At 46.3% G+C, this 23365-nt stretch overlaps 1 protein-coding gene across 2 annotated transcripts in view; it reads left to right on the top strand.

The window, feature by feature from the left end:
- The window catches only part of NIPAL2 (NIPA like domain containing 2), a 194713-nt gene that overhangs the window by 148733 nt on the left and 22615 nt on the right, over positions 1-23365 (top strand). For both annotated transcript variants that reach the window (XM_063924177.1, XM_063924176.1), the window contains 4 exons: positions 5047-5143; positions 7336-7471; positions 12987-13075; positions 14014-14077. In XM_063924177.1, the coding sequence (XP_063780247.1) occupies positions 5047-5143; positions 7336-7471; positions 12987-13075; positions 14014-14077 (386 nt within the window). The remainder of the gene's footprint in view (positions 1-5046; positions 5144-7335; positions 7472-12986; positions 13076-14013; positions 14078-23365) is intronic.

Below are 23365 nucleotides of genomic sequence, written 5' to 3'. Positions count from 1 at the left end.
CGTCATTTTTTAAATTCAAGATGGCCGCCGTGAGCCAATCACGGCTTGCCGCGTCATCGCTCCGCCCTCTCTGGCTGACTTATATAAGTCAGCGCGAGGGAGCGGCTGTCAGTCTGACGGCGGAGGAGGAGCGGAGAAGAGCTCCTGAAGGCTGAAGACGCCGGAAGTCCTGGATGGGCGGCGGCTATGCAAAAGAGCTTAGCAGCCGCCGCCCACCAGGTGAAGACGCTGGAAGTCCTGGGGAAGGCGGCGGCCATGCAAAAGAACTTAATGGCCGCCACCTCCCAGGTGAAGACGCCGGAGGAAGACGCTGGAAGCCCTGGGGAGGTGGCGCCCCCCAGGTGGACGCCGGAAGCCCTGGGGAGGCGGCGGCCATGCAAAAGAGCTTAAAGGCCGTCGCCCCCAGGTGAAGACCCTTTCAAATAAACTATTTTTTTTTAAAGAGACTGGTGTTTTTATTTTAATATTTTCTTTACAGGTGGAGAACAGGCGCCAGCAGGCCATTTATGTCCGGGCATGCTGGCACTTGTGGTTCTCCATGTACCAGCATGCTGGGGCAGGCTTGCTGGGACCTGTAGGCCACCTGTCAAGAACAATATTAACAATGAACCCCGCACCCACCGCCACCAGGGGTGCGGGGCATAGCACTGGGCTATCAGCCCAGTGCTGGTTATTGCTCGGGAGGGGGGACCCCATTTTCATTTTTTGGGGTCCCCACTTCCGAGGAATTCCAGCCCTGGGCTGACTGGTTTGGGGGGGGGGGGGGGCAGATTAATGTTATGGCAGGGGGACCCCATACCGAGTGTCTCCCCTGCTATGGCATTAGACCCCCCTGGCTGGTTCTGCCCGGTGCTGGTTTCACGAATGTGGGGGGGGGGCTACACTTTTTTTTTTTACCCCACTCTATGGGGGGGGGGGGGGAGTTGGCTGCTTGTGCCTCCCCAGCCACCGACCTCACCGCACGCCACTGGTGTGTGTATATATATATTAACATTTGCTGGAGAACTACTACTCCCATCTGATGGTGAGTATGATTCCAGTAGTTGTGATGGCAGCTGATTGATAATTGCATACAGTGTTGCGGCAGATGAACGCTCTTGCCTTAACTTCTAGTTTAACAGCTGGAGGTCGGCAGGTTGTCTGTCTCTAATGTAATCCATGTAATCCTAAAACTCAGACATTGTTATTCAACACAAATTTAAACATATGTTTGATATTCGTTCCCCTCCCCTGAGAGGAGAGTGCCATGCTAAATTCTGTTTTGGATACCACCCGACCATTAGATATTTATTAGATTAGGAATCTGACTGTGGATTTATAGAATGTACAAAGCACAAGCCTCTGCAGCATGGAAATTTGGTGGAATGGAATACAGCCACATGTATCATGCCAGACATACTAAGAAATTGGGTTGTGGTCTGAACAGAATGAAAAGTCTTGAACAAATGATAAGCTAGATATATTTTATTGGTAATTTCGTGCTTACGTGGATCTTTTCAGTATATGTTAACGATTTTGCATGCTAGATTTAAAGTGCTATAGATAATGGGCTAGGATGAGGCGTTGTCCATCAGAGCTGAAATCTTACAGATATAGCCATTATTCTTTTATTATGGGGTCTATTTACTGAGCCGTGGACGGAGATCAAGTGCCAGCGAATCAGCTCCTGTCATTTTTCAAACCCAGCCTGTAACATGGCAGGAGCTGATTGGCTGGCACTTTATCACTTCACCGGGTTTAATAAATGCCCCTTTATCTCTCTCCAAGGCTTAGTTCATTTGCCCCTAGGTATGTATAGCTGGTACCACTGCAAACCATACCACATTACATTCAATGTAATATCTTTATCACAAACTACTGTAAAAAGATGAACATGGTTCACATATATACTTTATACAGTATATTATCAACCAGACATTGCATTAATTGTATATTTATTTCGTTATTTTTCAGCTGGCATCCATACATAAGGAAACAATTTGCTTGTATAAATGTTGATTCATACATGTCTACAGAGGCATAAATACATCCCTGTTCCCCAGGAGGCAGGACTGAGAGACAAATACAAGGGAGTGACAGACGCACAGTGGAGGGAGAGGGGGTCTGAAGACAGGGGGTGAGATTACTGTGCTCATACTGGGGGAGATGTGTTATTAGGGCCTTAAAGCCCTTCCTGAGGAGAAATAGGAAGCAAAGATGCTGCAGTATATTAATATCTCCGCTGCCAGTGTGCGGTAGAAATACTCTAATAATAATAATGTCCCCTCTCAGCCGCCTCTTTTCCAGTGTTAGCATATCTAACCTTGTGAGTCTTTCCTCATAATCCAGTGCCTCTAACCCCTTAAACAGTTTGGTGGCTCGCCTCTGAACCCGTGTGACTGATTGGTCTGTCACTCATATCAATTCAGGGTTGTATGATAATTATGTGACCTTCCCCTGAGTAATAATTTTTTCATAATTTTTGCATAATAGGGATATCAACCCCTGCCTTTCTCAATAAACATTAGTGATACAGAATATGAGATGTATGTGTGCAATATACCAAAGCAATGAATATTAAAGATTTATTACACATGTGAACAGACAGAAAACCACACATCATATTTACAGCAGCAATTTATTGTGATAAATGAGTCTCCACATTTGAACTGGTTAACATATGGCGTCCATAAATACAACGTATATTCCAAACTTGTAATACCAGTATATGCAATACATGGAACAATTCTCTGAATTGCTATCATTGGCCCTTTGCATGATCAAAGTCTGATTACATCAGGGGATTTTGTTAGTCAATATATTCTAGACTCTCAGGTGCTACATAAGCAATCCTATTCCTACAACTTGCTAGAGTAATAGTGGAAGTACCGCCTTTTAAATCTTTCCACACTTATATCTTCTCTTTTCACGTTTATGTTTGTATACATACCTCCCAACTGTCCCGATTTTCGCGGGACAGTCCCGTTTTTTGGGGACTGTCCTGCTGTCCCACCCGCGGGCCGCAGTGTCCCGCGGTGGGGGGGGCAGTTGGGAGGCTCCTGCACGCGCTGCTCTGCTTAGCAGAGCAGCGATGAATAGACGCTGTGCGCATGCGCACAGCGTCTATTCAGTCCAGACAGAGGGAGAGAGGGCATGCCAGCAGCTCACGGAGCGCTGGGCATGCCCCCTCAATGACGAAATAGGGGCGTGGCTCGCGATCGCGGGTCCTCCCGTGAGGCCACGCCCCCTTTCCCGTAGGTCACGCCCCCTTTCCCATAGGACACACCCCCTTTCCGGGAGCGCGCGCGGCGAAGCCGCGCGTGTGTCCCTCTTTGCAAGCGGCTAAAGTTGGGAGGTATGTTGTATGTAATAATTTTAACCTCTATGTTTTGCTGTGTAATCCCCATATAAAGGGGGCATTTTAGAAGGTGAAGCAATAAAAGCTAAGTTTTAAAGAAATTAAAATCAATACAAATTTCACTTGTGCGCCCAACCAAGCAACTACTTTTGGTTTCTCTTTTTGTTTCAACACCACAGTGACCAGTTGAACACACTGTAGTGAACCCAGTTCACATTATGCCACACAGAGCCCCCAATTCACATTATGCCACACAGAGCCCCCAATTCACATTATGCCACACAGAGCCCCCAATTCACATTATGCCTATGTCAACATCATTGTTGCAGCCTGCGTCCTGCCCCGTCCCCTGCCACACAGGCCAGTCCAATACTGGTGAATAACCTATGTGGCCCCAGGAGCCACACTGTTGTTAATCTGGCATTGTATCAGGTCCCTCCAATGTAGAAGAAAACCTATGGATGAGGAGAAGTGCAGATGGGTACAGGGATAAACCTGCTGTAGGTTAGGTGTATGGAACATGGGGGAGGCAGGGAATCTTTGAAAGAGGGGAGCCTGAGCCACGTGCTCAATGTGCCCACTTAATCCAGCTTCACTAACTCCGATGATCATGGCTAGAAACTGCCCAGGTGCCTTTTCTAGGCCTGTGCCCAGAGACAAATGCTTACACTGTCTCCGGTTATTACTCCAATAGCTCTACGTGTACAAAAAGTGGGAGCACAGACTTGAAGGAGGCTAATTCAGTGAATGGATTCCTGCTTGGTACATTGGAAAGAACACATTCATTTGTGATGTACTGTTCACTAGTTCAGCGGCAATATGATGTCTCTAAATCAGTGGTAGCCAACCCTGGTCCCCGAGAGCTGCCAACAGTTCACGTTTTCCAGCTCACCTGGCAGGTGCACATGTGCAGTTATTACTAACTGTCACATTTTAAAAGATCCACAGGTGGACTCTGTGAGGAGACCTGGAAAACGTGCACTGTTGGTAGCTCTCGAGGACCAGGGTTGGCTACCCCTGCTCTAAATGCATGAAAGGCGCTTTAAAAACGTATGTGCCCCACAATTGAATCCTGGTGAATGCATAGAAAACGCAGGCCTGCACTTGTGCATTTCAGTAGAGGGCAACACAAACATCCCCTCACGGCCTGGCATCCATTACAAAAAGCAAACACCTTGTTCTAATATTCCTAAAAGTAAGCAACATCTTGTCAGTTCTGCTATTAAGATAGCAATAAATGTCTAATACCCCTTTCACACCAAACTTATAACCCGGTTTATTGCCAGGGCAACCTGGGTCCTGGTTTGTCTGAAAGGGTCTATCCGGGTCATGTTGCCTGGGAAACCAACCCTGGTAGCTACCAGGATAAAACACTGTACCGACCCGGGTAGCCTTACAGAGTGCACAGTGTGACCCGGGTCACATTAAAGTATACAGAGTGTTGGATCTCCGGCGATCGCACTACTAGACAGTAACCTGGATCCAGCCTGCGGTGTAAACACAGTTTCAAAGAGCTGTGACGCGGCTTGAAACCGTCTTCATTAACCGGGGTCGGACTCAGTTTTTGGTGTGAAAGGGGTACAAATGGGCTGTGCTGGATTGAAAGTATTTGGATAGACCTGCAAGCGATTAGAAATATCATGGCTGGAATTTTAAATTTGGCACAGAAAAAGCAATATACACAATAAAATGTTTTATTTCTTTTCTAGATCCTAGAAGTAATAGCATTCTGTGTCTTGCTCTACGTATATAAGAGGAGAGGAGTGAATCATATTGTGGTTTTGCTACTTCTGGTAGCTCTGCTGGGTAAGTACATTGTTTTCTGATAATATCTAGGCTTTTGTGTCATTTTATTTTCATTACCATTTGTTTAAAGCAAACTCTTACTTGCAGACATCTGTTTTAATGTTTGTTTTCTGATTGTAAATAGTTTCTGGAGATCAGAAAATATGTGTTTGTTTTGTGAGCCTGTCTTGGTTTCCATCCATGCTGCTAGATTGTGCAAGACCCAGTATTCTGCACATGAGGCATTATTTAGAGTTAGGAGTAGATCCGGCCAGAAGGTCCAAGTTTGCACTGAGGCAAAACCATGTTCGCTGCTGGAAGAAAGGAAAATACAAAATGCACAGCAGATTTAAAATTGTGAGGGGGCAGCATCCTAGCTCAACTCAAAGGGGGACATGTACTAAGCAGTGATAAAAGTGGAGAAGTGAGCCAGTGGAGAAGTTGCTCGTGGCAACCAATCAGCTGCTCTGTATACTTTTATAGTATGCAAATTATATATAAAAAAAAAATGTTACGTCAGTGCTGATTGGTTGCCATGGGCAACTTCTTTACTGGCTCACTTCTCCACTTTTATCGCTGCTTAGTACATCTCCCCCTAAATCACAGTGTATAACTCAGTTATGTGTGTACTATCGATACACTTGACTACATTCCTGCAGAGTCCCAAAATTCGGGGAGTGTTCTCCTACTTCCCAGGAGAGTAGTCAATCTCCCAGTTCCCACCCACATCCCCAGGAGCTTGATGACTTTATTTGTTGATCCGCCCCCAGTGTCTAACGGGGTGTATAACAGGGGGCGGGGTGATGACAATGGCGTGATGATCCGGCACAATGGTTTGAACCTCCTCTCAAGGAGATCTCGGAAAAGAAAGGTGAAAGGGGCAAGTGCAAGGGATCTGTTATGGTGTGATTTGCCCTCACCCTCTTTGCTAGGGAAGAGGGCGAGATCCAGGAGGGTGGCTTAGGCCCCCATTTATCAATCCTTGGATAGTGATAAATAGCACAGTGATAAAGTACCAACCAATCAGCTCCTAACTGCCATGTCACAGAAAATTACAGTTAGGAGATGGTTGCTATTTATGACTCTCCAAGGCTTGATAAATCTGAGCCTAGTTTGTGAATTTTCTGAGTAGGGACATCTCCCCTAAGGGCCAGATGTACTAAGCCTTGAAAAGTGATAAATTGCACGGGGATAAAGTACCAGCCAACCAGCTCCTGTCTGTCATTTTTCAAACCCAGCCTGAGATATAGTAGTTAGGAGCTGATTGGCTGGTACATTATCACTGTGAATTTTATCACTTTTCAAAGCTTAGTACATCTCCCCCAGTGAAGCTCACACAGCTTCCACGGATCTCTGCTGCAGCTCTCAGCGCTGCCAGGCTGCCTCTTCGGATCTCTCGGGACAAACTGCTGGCACTTCAGCTGCTGTCCTCAGCATTCTGTCAGCAGGTATTCAGTGGCCCTGGCACTTGGCACCACCTCCACATCGTTGCTTGCCCAGTTTCATCTTCCAGACCTGCGGTACCTCACCCTGTTCTGCTGCTCCGCTCCTCTGCGTCTCGCTCACTGCTCTGCGCATGTGCCACCCAAATCTAATTTCCTTCACCAGTTTGCTTCTTTCTAGCTCCACCTGGTGGCAGCCTCCCATATAGCAGCACCCATTGGCTCTTCTTCGAGCCAGGGGCATCATACGTACACTAATAAAAGAGATAGCAGTAAGCTAAATTTCATGAGATAAAGTAAATACATTTGTTTTCCATTTATCCAATACCCCCAGGAGGGCACATTTCCATGACTACACATCCCATAAACATGCGTCTGATTTGCAGGCTACACCAACCATGTTCTCCTTTGTGGTGCTAGATGTAAAAGAAACTCAAATGCATACATAGAGCCTGCTCTGTCTTTACCAGAGGTTCTCAAACTCGGTCCTCGGGGGCACACACAGTGCATGTTTTGCAGGTCTCCTCACAGAATCGCAAGTGAAATAATTAGCTCCACCTGTGGACCTTTTAAAATGTGTCAGTGAGTAATTAATACACCTGTGCACCTGCTGGGTTACCTGCAAAACATGCACTGTGTGTGCCCCCGAGGACCGAGTTTGAGAACCTCTGGTCTATACTGTCTTGTTGTCGTTTTACTTACAGCATCTCGCACAATCCAGATGTGAGGTAAAATTAATACATTAAACCATTTCTCTCTCCCTCCTTTCAGCTTCTGTGGCAGTGATATCAGTAAAAGCTGTAGCTGGCATGATAGCAATGACTTTGAAGGGGTATATGCAACTGACGTCCGCTATATTCTATGTCATGGTCGTTGTAATGATCGCGTCGTGCATCTTTCAGGTCAAGTAAGTGATGCTTCATTTAGCAGGGAACGTGTCCTCCTGTGTGACAGATTCATCTTGATTTTTGGCTAGACAGAACTTTCAATAACAGAATGTTAATGACTTCGGCGCCTGTGTAGTAACTTCTGAGTGGCCTGTGCCCATTTTGTCTGCTTATTAATTTTAAAAAGAATTAATATAATAGCTGAAAACTGTAATAGCTCACTGTATAATTAATCTTCATTATAGACGTCATTGTAGCTTCATTCTTAATTATACGTAAAAATGTCAAATTCTTTTACTGATTGCTAAAGTGCTGCGCTGTATAAATAAAGTACTTTAGGAATGAAAAAAAGACATATTTGCAGGACACTTCTTGATGAGTGAAATAAAGTTACTGAAATAAAACCAACAAATTAAGCTTCACTTCAAAGTGCGCATATGGTTGTTATTAACAATCCAAATCACTTGTTGATAAATAAGAAGGGAGCTGAAACCTTATGTAATAATTGGTTTGTCACCAAGAAATGCAATAGGATTTCTCATACAATACTCAACCCCTTACAATTATATATAGCAGATATTTAATACAATTAATAAAAAATATGTTGAACTACATGAATGGGGTTGTACTCCTTTCATACCCCCCACTACTTTTTTTCTGCATCCCCGGTATGTTGTGGAAATCAATAAAAATGTATTATTTAAAATAAACAACAACTATAAAACAAAATATCTATGTCCTATTAGCAAATATACAGTATAATACAGTAACATAACATTGGCAGTATGGATGGGGTAATGGCTAGCATTACTGCCTCATAGCACTGAGGTCTTGGGGGGTAATTCAGGTCTGCTCGCTACTGTGCATTTTTGCACAGCGTGCGATGAGATCTGTACTGCGCATGCATCTGAGCCACACTGCGCCAGGCGCATCGGTCGGCTGCTACGGGGATCTGCACCCTGCGACGGAGATTGACAGAAAGAGGCCATTTGTGGGTGGTAACTGACCGTTTACAGGGAGTGTCCGGAAAAACGCAGGCGGGCTCAAGCGTTTTTCAGGGAGGGTGTCGGACGTCAGCTCCGGCCCCGATCAGGAGGATTCAATCGCAGCGGCTGAGTAAGTCCTGGGCTGCGCAGAGACTGCACAAACTGTTTTTTGTGCAGCTCTGATAACGACGCAATTGCACACTTGCACAGGCTTTCCCCCTCCCCCTGTAGGCGGCGACTATCTGATCGCAGGGCAGCAAAAACCGCATCCCAGCGATCAGATCTGAATTACCCCCCTGGATTTGATTACCACCATGGCCCTAACTGTGTGGAGTTTGTATATTCTCCCTATACTTGCGTGGGTTTCCTCTGGGCACTGTGGTTTTTTCCCATAATCCAGAAATAGTACTGGTAGGTTAACTGCCAATAAATTATCCCTAGTATGTCTACATGTGGTAGGATATATAGATTGTAAGCTCCACTGGGACAGGGACTGATATGAATGGCCAAATATTCCTTGTAAAGTGTTGTGTAATGTGTGCGCTATATAAATAATGAATGACAACAAGTGCTTGCTATTTCCTTTGAGCCATGTATTTTGGAGAAACTCTGGTTTATGGATGTTGGACCCCGTCTGCCTCTGTCAAGATATTTCTAATTCCATAGTTCTTATTTTTTCCTATTTTACTACATATTTGATTGTCTGAAAGACCAACGAAATTATCTTAATTTTGTCACTGTTGTAGTAGTATGAGTAAGAGACAAAAGAATGGTTCTTGGTTAGAGCTTCTTCTAATGTCAGTAGGCATCTACATAAGTATCCACTACAACACGAAAACTTACATAAGTGCCAAATACTGCTTGGATAGGACACTGGAGCAGGGAGAGTAGTGTCACAATCTGTAGAGGAGCGTAGCCCCAAGCTGCAGTCTGTACATGGCTCCGCCGGTGGTCACAAGCCGGTCACATAGAATAAGGGGTTGATGTGTGAAGCACTGAAAATAGTGGGGAAGTTGCCCAGCTCAGCCAATCAACTTTGAGCTAGCATTTGTCAAGTACATTCTATAACATAATAGGCAATAGCTGATTGGTTGCTGTGCACAACTTCTTTCCAGGTCTGCTCCTCTTTTGTTTTTTTTCACTGCTTGATGCATCAACCCCTAAATCTCACAAGTCTAAGGGGCTGACGCAGAATTGAATGGAAGTCAACTGTAATTCTTCCCGTATTGTGTGCACGGGACTAAGGGGGTCATTCTGACCCGACCGCACGCTGCAGTTTATCAAAGCGGTGCGATCAGGTCAGAACTGCGCATGCGCCGGCGCATGCCAGACGGCCGAAGGCCGTCAGGCCGCTGCGATCGCCTCTACCTGATTGACAGGCAGAGGCTGTCGCTGGGCGGGGGGGCGCAACGGTGGCGTGGCCGGACTGAACAGGGGGCGGGCCGCAGCGGCTGTGTGACGTCACACGCAACCGCTGCGGGCCGGGGAGCGATGAGTAGCTCCCGGCCAGCACGCTAAAGCTGCGCTGGCCGGGAGCTACTCTTGAAGTGCAAAGGCATCGCCGCTGTGCGATGACTTTGCACTTCTGCGGGGGGGGGGGGGGTCGGCACTGACATGCGGGGCGGACTATCCCTGTACTGGGCGTCCCCCCGTATGTCAGTGTGAATGATCGTAGCTGTGCTAAATTTAGCACAGCTACTATCATCTCGGAATGACCCCCCTAAATGCGGATACTTCCCCGTCTGTAGAGTTGTACTGTGTAGTGCACCTGCCCCCTATCTGTATGCTTCATTTGATAGTACTCACCTCATCACCAGGGCACACTTGCACAAGTTCTACACAAGGTGCAAATGATACACCTAGCAACAGGCGCAATCACACTTGCCTCCAACTCTTTGTAACCGGCGACTCTATTTAGCGCTTCCTGAGGATGCCCCATTGCACCCAGCTACCTTCAGTCGCAAGTGGAAATGTGACTGGAGTGTGTGCGGCTCTGCAGCTCTTGCACTTGTGTATGCTTGGTACCAGTATGAAAACACACAAGATACACAGGCAACTGGGCGTACAGTCCCCTCTGCATCCGCTGCTTAATATGGAAGCGGAGACAGTGGTGATGTTTTGTGTGGCTTCTCCAAAATAACATTTATACGCACACAGTATTATAGTCCTGCAGAGACTAATGGGGCTGGGTGGAGGGGAAGGTATGTATCAAACATTTGAGATAGATAAAGTGGGGAGAGATTAAGTTCAACCAGTTGGCTCCTAGCCGCCATGTTACAGGCTGTGCAGAAATGACTACCGAGGTAGGGATTGGCGCTGACGTGTCCTGTCAAACTCCCAGCAGCTGAAAGATAGGGCTAGTTAGACCCTAGTGAATGCAAATGGGTGAAGACAGATAATCAGCGCTATGAGCTGGGTAAAATAGAATCACACATTTATTATATGTATATCACAGAATAATAAAAAGAATTACTGTTTCAACAGATTTAAAAAAAAAGGGCATAATTAACACTGCTATTCGAAGTGTAACATAACATGCGTTCTGTATAAGAAGCCACAGTCCTAGGGAGAAAGTTGTATTGCACGTGTTACCAGTTCGCCGTGTAGGGGTTAATCCTCCGTTAGGTTAGCACTCCTGAAGATATTGGAGGTCCCTTTTGGGCTGAGTGCCTGCTGGTAATCGTGTCATCCAGTGATATATAGACCCAAACAAGGTCCTTTAGCATGGATTCCAAACAGCGTCTTAATAAGGTATCAACAGCTCCCAATGGTGGACTTCTAGGCGTTCTCAGTTGTTCACAGTCCCAGAATAAGCACCTTGTGAACAACTCAGGAGTGCTAACCTAACGGATTATTAACCCCTACACAGCGAACTGGTAACACGTGCAATATAACTTTCTCCCTAGGACTGTGGCTTCTTATACAGAACTCTTTCCCAGCATGTTATGTTACACATCGAATAGCAGTGTTAATTATGCCCTTTTTAAAATCTGTTGCAACAGTAATTCTTTTTATTATTCTATGACATACATATACAGGTTGAGTATCCCTTATCCAAAATGCTTGGGACCAGACGTATTTTGGATATCAGATTTTTCCGTATTTTGGAATAATTACATACCATAATGAGATATCATGGTGATGGGACCTAAATCTAAGCACAGAATGTATTTATGTTACATATACACCTTATACACACAGCCTGAAGGTAATTATAGACAATATTTTTTATAACTTTGTGCATTATACAAAGTGTGTCTACATTCACACAATTCATTTATGTTTCATATACACCTTATACACACAGCCTGAAGGTCATTTAATACAATATTTTAAATAACTTTGTCTATTAAACAAAGTTTGTGTACATTGAGTCATCAAAAAACAAAGGTTTCACTATCTCACTCTCATTCAAAAACGTCCGTATTTCGGAATATTCCGTATTTCGGAATATTTGGATATGGGATACTCAACCTGTAATAAATTTGTGATTCTATTTTACCCAGCTCATAGCGCTGATTATCTGTTTTCACCCATGTTACAGGCTGTGTTTGAAAAATTACAGGAGCTTAATGGCTGGTACTTTATCTCTCTCCAATTTATGTCTTTCCAAGGTTTGATACATCTCCCCCTGGATGCTGACCAGTTGTCTGCGTCGGCACCTGCTGATATCTGGCAACTCTTTCAAATAAGCACAATGGTGGTCATGGCTAGTGCTGCTGTGATGCCCATTTGATATATTGGTAGCAGTGGAGGGCGCTGACCACACATTGCATGGGGGAGCCGGTCAGCACATACATACAAACAAACATACATTCAATGTTGTATGTAATATACCTGCTGGCGGCCTTACCCGGGGATTAGCAGCGCCGCTGTGTTTCACTGACCTGCCGCAGTACAGAACACATCGCTCAGCTTGTCTATCTCCTGTGAGCCCGCCCCCAGACTACTGTGGGCGGGCTTATAGAGGAAAGATAAGCTGAGCGCTGTGTCCCGTGCTGCGGCGGGCGATGGGCAATTTGCATCTATTCAACCTCAAATGCTATGTTACTATGTTACATACAACAGTGCATGTATGTTGTCGGTGCTGCAGCCAGGGAACCACAGCCGCCACTGAATGGTAGTTAATAAATATTGTGGAACCACACATCCATAGCTTGGTTTCCTGCTCCTAAAAAACATTAAAGCCCAACATATAAGCTATTGTTATGCTAATGATGGTGTGAGCGTTTCCCCGGTATAGGAAATTGTTATATTTCAAAATAAGCAGCGAGAATGAAATTTAATTGTGATCGTTATTCACAACCGCTGTAAGCCCATTTTCATGGATTAATTTAAGTTGTTTTCATTTTTTCGTGTGTTTGTGTTTTGTGTACGGCTACAGAGGGGTAGCTGTTTATTTAATCCGTCTTCCTGAGTAGATTATGAAGTACTTCTAGGTTCGGCGGAATACTGTTCTCTCTAAATATTTATGATGCTGGTAAATCTTACAGCGTTTTTTACTTGTGAAATGTCTACATTATTATTTTCATTATTTTTCTGTTTCTAGGTTCCTAAATCAAGCAATGAAGCTTTACAATGCGACTGAAGTGGTGCCAATTAACTTTGTTTTTTTTACAACGAGCGCTATACTTGCAGGTACTCATCAATTAGATCACAGCTACTAAAACATATCATAAAACATTTTATTGTGCTTTTAAAATGTTACATTATGAAATCTGTCTGAAGCTGTGAAGTTACAGCTGGTTTATATTGATTGGGATAAATCCACCTCTATTATCTCAGCAGTGTTGTATCGGAATAATATACTGAATTATAGACAGCTACAGAAAAAGACTTCTTACCTGCCTGAAGTCAATACCTTCCCATAGCACTTTCATGATTTTTGCTTGTTTTTTTTGTTTAGGTTTTTGGTCTGAAGCTTTTCATTGCTAACTTGATACATAAAAAATGTTTCATAAAAAAAAAAAAAAAAAAAAATAGGGAATATGTGGCTTGGGTACTCCTGGAGAGGACAGTAGTGTATATGGCTGGGGTACTCCTGGAGAGAACAATAGTATATGTGCCTGATTTACTCCTGGAGAGAACAGTAGTATATGTGACTGGGGTCCTCCTGGAGAGAACAGTAGTATATGTGGCTGGGGTCCTCTATATGTGCCTGATTTACTCCTGGAGAGAACAGTAGTATATGTGGCTGGTGTCCTCCTGGAGAGAACAGTAGTATATGTGGCTGGTGTCCTCGTGGAGAGAACAGTAGTATATGTGGCTGGGGTCCTCCTGGAGAGAATAGTAGTATACGTGGCTGGGGTACTCCTGAAGAGAATGGTAGTATATGTGGCTGGGGTACTCCTGGAGAGAACAGTAGTATATGTGGCTGGGGTCCTCCTGGAGAGAACAATGGTATATGTGGCTCTGGCGTAGCTCAGTAGTTATAAAATCCAATTTATCATGATATTGAGATACTTGACCTGGTTCAAAGACCACTAGGAAACGTTCTTGTATAAAACTGTATGCACTAAATAAAACCTGTATAAAATGAGCCCGGAATTTATTCTATTTTTTCTTTGTCATCACAGGAGTAATATTTTATCAGGAATTTCGAGATGCCGCTCTGTTGAATATATTCATGTTTATTTTTGGGTAAGAATATTGATTATGTCACAAATGTTTTAGGTGTGGTGCCCTAATGAAATAAGGCTTTATGTCACTTGGAAGATACACATGTGGGTAAATATATTTATGTACTTGATAAGGAAGCATCAACTACACAATTAAGTGTAACTGTTCCACCTTGGAATGTATAAGGGGAGAGTTTTTGTTAAAAGTATCAGTGAGAGAAGAAACTTTGTAGGCTGACAATTGATAGACTGTTCATGGTCCCTGGTGAATTGTTGAGCTGCATTCCTAGTGATGTCACTGCTTCTAGTAAGTTGATAGGTTGCATTTCTAATGATGTCACTAGCTCTAGTAACGTAATAGGCTGCATTGCTAATGATGTCACTGCTCATAATTTAAGAGGCAGGATTATAAGCAATGTCACTGCTGCTAGTAAATTGTCAGTCTTACTGTCTCTTGTAAATTTATAAGATGCATTACAAGTGATGTCACTGGCTCCAGTAAATTGATAGTCTGTTTTCCTAGTGCTGTCAATTGCTCTAGTAAATGTATAGGCTGTATTGCTAGTGATGTCATTGCATTCTCCTAAATATTAGTTCACAAAATAGCTGCCCTTGAGAGCAGATGTCTGTCACACTATAGATCTCTCTCTGATAAATTTGCATACTTTATTTAGACCCACAGTTGGTGGAAATGTGTGTGCTTGTGATGATATTGCAGTTATATAGGCACTCGCCAGCAGATGACTCAACCTATGAAAGCCCAGTTGCTTAACCAGTGGTGTTCGTTTATTGATATACTGTATAGCAGGTACAGCTGTACTCACTGTTACACACTGGGTCTCATGGAACAGAGCTTTAGTGGAGTGGGGTGTCTTACAGCTGACCAGCCGGTGAGTGTACAGTATGTAGGCACTGGGTAGTGGTACAGCAACACTAGAATTGTTGTGGATTGCAGATAAATGCAGGGCACTCTGGTGCTAGTTGGAAGACGTGTCTTCCACTGTAATGCTCTAACAGTTTAGCAGAGTCTCAAGATGGCTACCGCACATGCTCAGTAGAGATCTCAGTGGCCATCTTGGGATAGGGTAAAAAGCCTCCTTGGGAAACAAGAAAACTGAAGTTTGCGCGGTGGCACACTCCTCTTTCAGCAACAGTTTGGAGTTCCATGAATGGCTATACCTGGGCAACATATCCCTGAATATCATATCACCTTTATAATGCTATCTCATCCAGCAGTAAAAATGTACTCCTTGTATCCATAGCATTTACTCTTAGAAATCGCACAATGACAAAAATAGGATTTTAATTACCTACCGGTAATTCCTTTTCTCGTAGTCTGTAGGGGATACTGGAAATCCATTTAGTACCATGGGGTATATACTGGTCCACTAGGAGCCTTGAGCACTTTAAAAATTTGATAGTTTGCGTTGGCTCCTCCCTATATGCCCCTCCTACCAGACTCAGTCTAGGAAACTGTGCCCGAGGAGATGGACATACTTTGAGAGAAGGATAGATAAGGAAAGTGGTGAGATTACGAACCAGCACACTCAAAACAAGAGGAAAGCCATGCTAACTAAACTTGAAACCAGGAACAGCTAAACCAACCAGAATACCTAACTAAGTAACAGTGCAGGAAGAACGAAAAACACTGGGCGGGCATCCAGTATCCCCTACAGACTACGAGAAAAGGATTTACCGGTAGGTAATTAAAATCCTATTTTCTCTTACGTCCTAGAGGATACTGGGAATACATTTAGTACCATGGGGAAGTACCAAAGCTCCCAAACCGGGTGAGAGAATGCTGAGGTTCCTGCAGAACTGATTGACCAAACTGAAGGTCCTCAGAGGCCAAAGTATCGAACTTGTAAAACTTTGCAAACTATACATAGTGCAAACATAGGGCAAACGTGTTCGAACCTGACCAAGTAGCTGCTTGACAGAGCTGTAAAGCCGAGACACTCTGGGCGGCTGCCCAAGAAGAACCCACCGACCTAGTAGAGTGGGCCTGTACAGATTTTGGAACCGGCAATCCTGCCGTGGAATAATCATGCTGGATTGTGAGCCTGATCCAGCGTGCAATTGACTGCTTTGAAGCAGGACACCCAATCTTATAGGGATCATAAAGAACGAACAGCGAGTCCGATTTCCTGTGACGAGCTGTCCTCTTTACGTACACCTTCAAAGCCCTCACAACATCCAAAGACTGTGAAGTAGCAGAGGTGTCCATAACAACCGGAACCACAATAGGTTGGTTGATGTGAAATGCGGACACCACCTTAGGAAGAAATTGCTGATGAGTCCTGAGTTCAGTTCTGTCCTCATGAAAAATCAAATAGGGACTCTTGTGAGACAATGCCCCCAGCTCCGACACACATCTTGCTGAAGCCAAGGCCAGCAGTGTGACGGTCTTCAATGTAAGGTACTTTACATTCACCTCCTGTAACGGTTCAAACCAGTCCGACTGTAGGAAGAGCAGAACCAAATTGAGATCCCGAGGTGCCATGGGTGACACAAAGGGAGGTTGGATGTGCAAAACACCCTTCAAGAACGTCTGGACCTCAGGGAAAGAAGCCAATTGTTTCTGAAAGTAAATAGACAAGGTCGAATTCTGGACTTTAGTGGAGCCTAGACGTAGGCCCACATCCACTCCCGACTGCAGTAGACGTCCCAGACGAAACTCCACCGCAGAATATTGTCTGTTTTCACACCAAGAGACATAGGTGGTGATTCACACCTGATCGCACGCAGTTGTTTTTTCTCTTTTGTCCTAGAGGATGCTGGGTTCCACATTAGTACCATGGGGTATAGACTGGTCCACTAGGAGCCATTGGCACTTTAAGAGATTGAGAGTGTGGGTTGGCTCCTCCTTCTATACCCCTCCTACCAGACTCCATTTAGAATATGTGCCCGGAGGAGCCGGTCACAGTTAGGGGAGCTCTACAGATCTTCTCTGGTAAAAGTGTATTTTTAGAGTTTATTATTTTACAGGGAGGCTGCTGGCAACAGCCTCCCTGCTTCGTGGGAATAAGGGGGAGTAGTATCCGCTCTGCGGGGTCTGAGCCACTCTCTCCGATGACAGGACACTGAGCTTCTGAGGGGCTCGAACGTTCCTACCACAGGGGATCACTCACCCCGGCAGCATGCCGCCACCCCCAATGGCACCCCTAGCAAGCGTGGAGCCGGTGTGAAGATGGCGGCAACAGGGTATGGAGCGCAGTACTAACTGCGCTCCGGAGCTCAGCGGTACATAGTGCGGTTCTGTGAGGGGCGCCCTGAGCCAGCGCCTACACCCTACACTGACTTCTCAGCCTGTCAGGGTCCCAGGATCGCTGCCAGCACAATTCTTCAGGACAGTATAATCTCCAGAAGAGCGGGAAGAGAGCGCCATTAAGGGGGCGGAACTTCTCCTCAGAGCGGACCCAGCAGTCAACGCTGCTTGGGGTCTCCCTATACCTAAAAAGCGCTGTGTGTGGGTTGGCTCCAATCTCTATGTCTCTCTTGCCATTCTTGGGGTTGAAACTCTGTCTATCCTTGTGTGTGTGTGTGTGTGTGTGTGTGTGTGTGTGTGTGTGTGTGTGTGTGTGTGTGTGTGGAGTGTCTGGGGTCTCCATTTAGTTATGTCCAGGGACTCTGTGCCATATGCTGCAGAGGATATGTCCTCTCTGGATGATCTCATTCCATGTAATCAGGATTGCACTGTTTTAGCGCAGATACCAGCAAAAGACCTGAATCCTGTTATCCTCTAACAAATCTATGATTTCTCAGATTTCTACTAGGGTTGCACAGAATGTATCTGCAACTCAGGTTTTACAGAACTCTATGGCGGCTTGGTCCGGTTCTGTTACCTCAGGGCCCCCCTCTGTAGGTTCCCACAAACGTGCTCTTGCCCAGATTATGCAAGATGACACGGATACCGTTTCTGACACGGCAGACAGTGATGGGGGCCGCATCTCTTTCTAAAGGGGTGCAGTTGATGATAGAGGCTATTAGGGATGTGTTGAATATTGCTGATACAACACCTGAGCAGGTTGAGGAGGCTTACTTCAATGACAATAAGAAAGCCTCGTTAACCTTCCCTACGTCCAAAGAATTAAATGCTATTTTTGAGAAAGCATGGGAAAACCCGGAGAAAAAATTCCAGATCCCATCAGTGCATTTGCCTTCTGGGGAAGATGGTGGCCTCTTACGAGGCTCTGCAGTACGGGAGATTTCTTGCTCGGTCCTTCCAACTGGATCTCCTGGACAAATGGTCGGGATCTCATCTACACATGCACCAGAGAATACGTCTGTTGCCATGGCCAGGATCTCACTCCTCTGGTGGCTGCAAGTTCCTCACCTTTTGGAGGGCCGCAGGTTCGGGATTCAGAACTGGATCCTTCTAACTACGGATGCAAGTCTCCGGGGCTGGGGCGCAGTCACTCAGGGGGAAACCTTCCAAGGAAGGTGGTCAAGTTTGGAAGCCGGCCTGCCGATAAACATTCTACGGTCTTCTCCAAGCGGCCCATCTTCTGAGAAATCGGGCCATTCAAGTGCAGTCGGACAATGTAACGACAGTGGCTTATATAAACCGACAGGGCGGAACGAAGAGCAGAGGTTACAAGAATCATCCTCTGGGCGGAAAAACACGCGTTGGCACTGTCGGCAATATTCATTCCGGGAGTAGACAACTGGAAAGCGGACTTCCTCAGCAGACACCATCTCCATCCAGGAGAGTGGGGTCTCCATCCGGAGGTCTTCAAGGAGGTAACAGCTCTTTGGGGCATACCCAAAATAGACTTGATGGGCTCTCGTCTCAACAGGAAGCTTTGTCGATATTGTTCCAGGTCGAGGAACCCACAAGCAGTGGCGGTGGACACCCTAGTGACTCCGTGGGTGTTCCAGTCGGTGTACGTGTTTCCTCCACTTCCACTCATTCCAAGAGTTCTAAAACTCATAAGGAGAACAAGAGTTCCGGCAATCCTCATTGCTCCGGACTGGCCAAGAAGGGCTTGGTATGCGGATCTTCTGGATCTACTGCTAGAAGAGCCGAGGCCTCTTCCTCTTCGGGAGGACCTGCTGCAGCAGCGGCCGTTCGCTTATCAAGACTTACCGTGGCTACGTTTGACTGCATGGAGGTTGAACGCCAGATATTAGCTTGGAAGGGCATTCCGAACAAGGTTATTCCTGATACAGGATAGGAAAGGAGTACCGTCAAAGCATTACCATCGCATTTGGAAAAAGTATGTGTCTTGGTGTGAATGCAAGACGTTTCCTACGGTGGAGTTTAAACTTGGACGATGTCTCCTCTTCCTCCAAGCAGCTGTGGATATGGGCCTGAGATTAGGTTCCGTAAAGGTCCAGATTTCGGCCCTATCCATTTTCTTCCAGAAACAGTTGGCTGACCTCCCTGAGGTTCAGACATTTTATTTGCACATCCATCCTCCCTTTGTGCCGCCTACGGCGCCCTGGGATCTTAACGTGGTGTTGCAGTTCCTCCAGTCGGACTGGTTTGAGCCTCTACAGGAGGTTGAGGTCAAGTTTCTCACTTGGCAGGCTGTCACTTTGTTGGCCTTGGCTTCTGCTAGATGTGTGTCGGAGTTGGGGGCTTTGTCATGTAAAAGCCCATACTTGATCTTCCATGAAGATAGAGCTGTGCTCCGGACACGTCCGCAGTTCCTTCCGAAGGTAGTGTCGGCATTCCATATCAACCAACTATTGTGGTGCCAGTTGCTACTGACTCCTCCGTTTCATCAAAGTCCTTGGATATTGTAAGGGCTCTGAAAATCTATGTGAAGAGGACTGCTCGTCACAGAAAATTGGACTCTGTTTGTCCTGTATGATCCCAAGAAACTTGGGTGTCCTTCTTCTAAGCAGACAATCTCTCGCTGGATCAGGTTCACTATCCAGCATGTGTATTCTGCGGCAGGATTGCTGTGTCCTACGTCTGTTAAGGCCCACTCTACTCGTAAGGTGGGCTCTTCCTGGGCAGCTGTCCGGGGTGTCTCGGCTTTACAGCTTTGCCGAGCGGCTACTTGGTTGGGGTCAAACACGTTTGCAAAGTTCTACAAGTTCGATACTTTGGCCTCTGAGGACCTGATGTTTGGTCAATCAGTTCTGCAGGAGCCTCCACGCTCTCCCTCCTGTTCTGGGAGCTTTGGTACATCCCCATGGTACTAATGTGGACCCCAGCATCCTCTAGGACCTAATAGTAAATAGGATTTTAATTACCTACCGGTAAATCCTTTTCTCGTAGTCCGTAGAGGATGCTGGGATGCCTGCCCAACGCTTTGTGTTCCTGCAGTGGTTACTTAGTTCAGTACTGCTTAGTTCTTGGTTAAGTACTGTTTTGTTACTTGGTAAGTAATATTGTTCAGCCGTTGCTGATGTTTCAAGCTAGTTAGCTTGGTTTGCCTTGTGTGTGAGCTGGTGTGAATCTTGCCACTATCTGTGTAAAATCCTTCTCTCGAAGATGTCCGTCTCCTCGGGCACAGTTTCTAGACTGAGTCTGGTAGGAGGGGCAAAGAGGGAGGAGCCAGCCCACACACTCAAACTCTTAAAGTGCCAATGGCTCCTAGTGGACCCGTCTATACCCCATGGTACTAATGTGGACCCCAGCATCCTCTACGGACTACGAGAAAAGGATTTACCGGTAGGCAATTAAAATCCTATTTTTGCAGTGCTGCGATCAGGTAGTTGCCACCTACAGGGCGAGGGGGTAATCGCTGTGCAGGGATGCGATCGCTTGTGCAGAGAGCTGCACAAACTCAAAAGTTTGTGCAGTCTCTGAACAGCTCAGGACTTATTCAGCCGCTGCGATGATCCAGCCATAGCTGACGTCAGGAATCCTCCCTCCAAACGGCTGGGCACGCCTGCGTTTTTCTGGACACTCCCTAGAAACGGTCAGTTGACACCCACAAATGGCCTCTTCCTGTCAATCTTCTTGCGATCGCCGGTGCCATCGCTTTCTTTGTTAAATCCATCGCTGTCCGGCGATCGCTGGTGGCTGACGCGCCGCTGCAAAAAAAAGCTAGCGTGCGATCGGTCCTGAATGACCCCCATACTTCTTCCATATACAGTGGTAATATTTAGATGTTACCCCCTTCCTGGCTTGGATCATCATAGTCGGGATGACCTTGTCTGGAATACCTCTCCTGGCTAGAATCAGCCGTTCAACTTCCATACCGTTAAACGTAGCCGCATTAAGTCCTGATAGACGAATGGGCCCTGTTGCAGAAGATCCTCGTGAAGAGGTAGAGGCCACGGATCTTCGATCAGCATCCCAAGAAGATCAACGTACCAGGCCCTTTGTGGCCAGTCTGGAGCAATGAGTATTGCTTGAACCTTTTCCCTTTTTATTCTCTTTAGAATTCGTGGGATCAGAGGAAGTGGAGGAAACGCGTACACCAGCTGGTAGACCCACGGAGTTGTCAGCGCGTCTACTGCCACTGCTTGTGGATCCCTTGACCTGGAACAATACTGCTTGAGCTTCTTGTTGAGTCAAGAGGCCATCATGTCGATCTGTGGATATCCCCATCGACGTGTCAACCACCGGAACACCTCCTGGTGGAGGCCCCACTCCCCTGGGTGCAGGTCGTGTCTGCTGAGAAAGTCTGCTTCCCAGTTGTCTACTGGAATGAAGACCGCCAACAATGCCACGGCGTGTTTTTCCGCCCAGAGGAGAATTCTTGACACCTCTGACATTGCTGCTCTGCTTTCATTCTGCCCTGTCGGTTTATGAACGTTTTTCCGCCATAACATTGTCCGACTGGACTTGAATGGCCTGATTCCGAAGTAGAAAGGAGGCTTGCAGAAGGGCATTGTAAATTGCCCTGAGTTCCAGGATGTTTATTGGAAGGAAGACTTCCCGACTTAACCATCTTCCTTGAAACTGCACCCCCTAAGTGACTGCTCCCTCGACAAAGTGAGAAGTCTGTAGCCACCACAGAAGGGAGATCCTGGCTGTTGGCGACAGACGGACCCTCTGGCGCATGTGAAGATGCGATCCAGACCATTTGCCCAACAGATCCAGCTGGAAGGGCCTTGCATGAAACCCTCCGTACTGAAGTGCCTCGTAAGAGGCCACCATTTTCCCCAGAAGGTGAATGCACAGATGCACCGAGATCCGGGTTGGCTTCAGGACAGCCCGATCCATCGACTGGATTACCATAGCCTTCTCCAAGGGAAGAACACTCTCTGAGACCCTGTGTCGAGTATCTTTCCCAGGAAAGGAAGCCAGGTGAGAATTTGGTAAGTTCAGAATCCACCCGTGATCCAGGAGTAGCCTGGTTGAGAGGCCAATGCTGTCCAACAACCGCTCCCTGAACGGTGCCTTTATCAGAAGATCGTCCAGGTACAGAATTATGTTTACTCCCTGTTTGCGGAGTAGAAACATCATCTATGCCATCACTTTGGTGAACACGCTCGGTGCAGTGGAGAGACCAAATGGCAAGGCCTGGAACTGGTAGTGACAGTCCTGCAATGCAAACCGTAGATAAGCCTGATGAGGTGACCAGATCGGAATGTGAAGGTACGCATCCTTGATATCCAGAGACACTAGGAATTCCCCCTCCTCCAGACCTGAGGTCACCGCTCTGAGACGCGCCAAAGGAAACTTTCTCCCTGAGCGCCACAAGGTCTAGAACCAGCCCTGCTCCCACCTGCCAGTCTTCCAGGCATCGAGGTCCACCGTCATGCTGAATGCTTTGAGGAAGCAGAGCTTGAGCTTTGTTCCTGAGAACCTGCAGTTGTTTGTTTTCGTGGTTTACCTCTAGCGCCTCTGGTGGATGTAGAAGAACCTCTGGTTTTGCCCCTAAACTTGGCAGTCCGAATGGACTGTAAATTGGAACCTGAGTAAGCCTTCCTGGCTGGGGGAGCTGCAGAAGGAAGATTTGTGGACTTACCCGTAGTATCTTTGGAGATCCATTTGTCTAGTTCATCTCCAAATAAGGCCTCTCCTGTGAAGGGTAGGGCTTCTACGCCTTTCCTGGAGTCTGCGTCAGCATTCCACTGGCGTAGCCATAAGCCCTTGCGTGCTGACACTGCTATAGCAGTGGTGCGTGCATTAAGCAAACCTATTTCTTTTATGGCTTCCACCATAAAGTCCTGTATATGTTGCAGGGGTAATTAATCTCCCCTTAAGGCAAGGTATCTAACCCCTCAATTAGGTTACCCGACCATTTAGCAATGGCTATAGTAATCCACCCACATGCTATAGTGGGTCTCTGGGCCACCCTAGCGGCTGTATACAAGGATTTGAGTGTGGTTTCAATTCTACGATCAGCCGTGTCTTCCAGGGAGGCTGCACCCTGGACAAGCAATACAATTTTTCGTG

Source organism: Pseudophryne corroboree, chromosome 5, assembly GCF_028390025.1.
Source record: "Pseudophryne corroboree isolate aPseCor3 chromosome 5, aPseCor3.hap2, whole genome shotgun sequence".
NCBI classification, from domain to species: domain Eukaryota; kingdom Metazoa; phylum Chordata; class Amphibia; order Anura; family Myobatrachidae; genus Pseudophryne; species Pseudophryne corroboree.
This window is presented reverse-complemented; position numbering and strand designations above follow the sequence as displayed.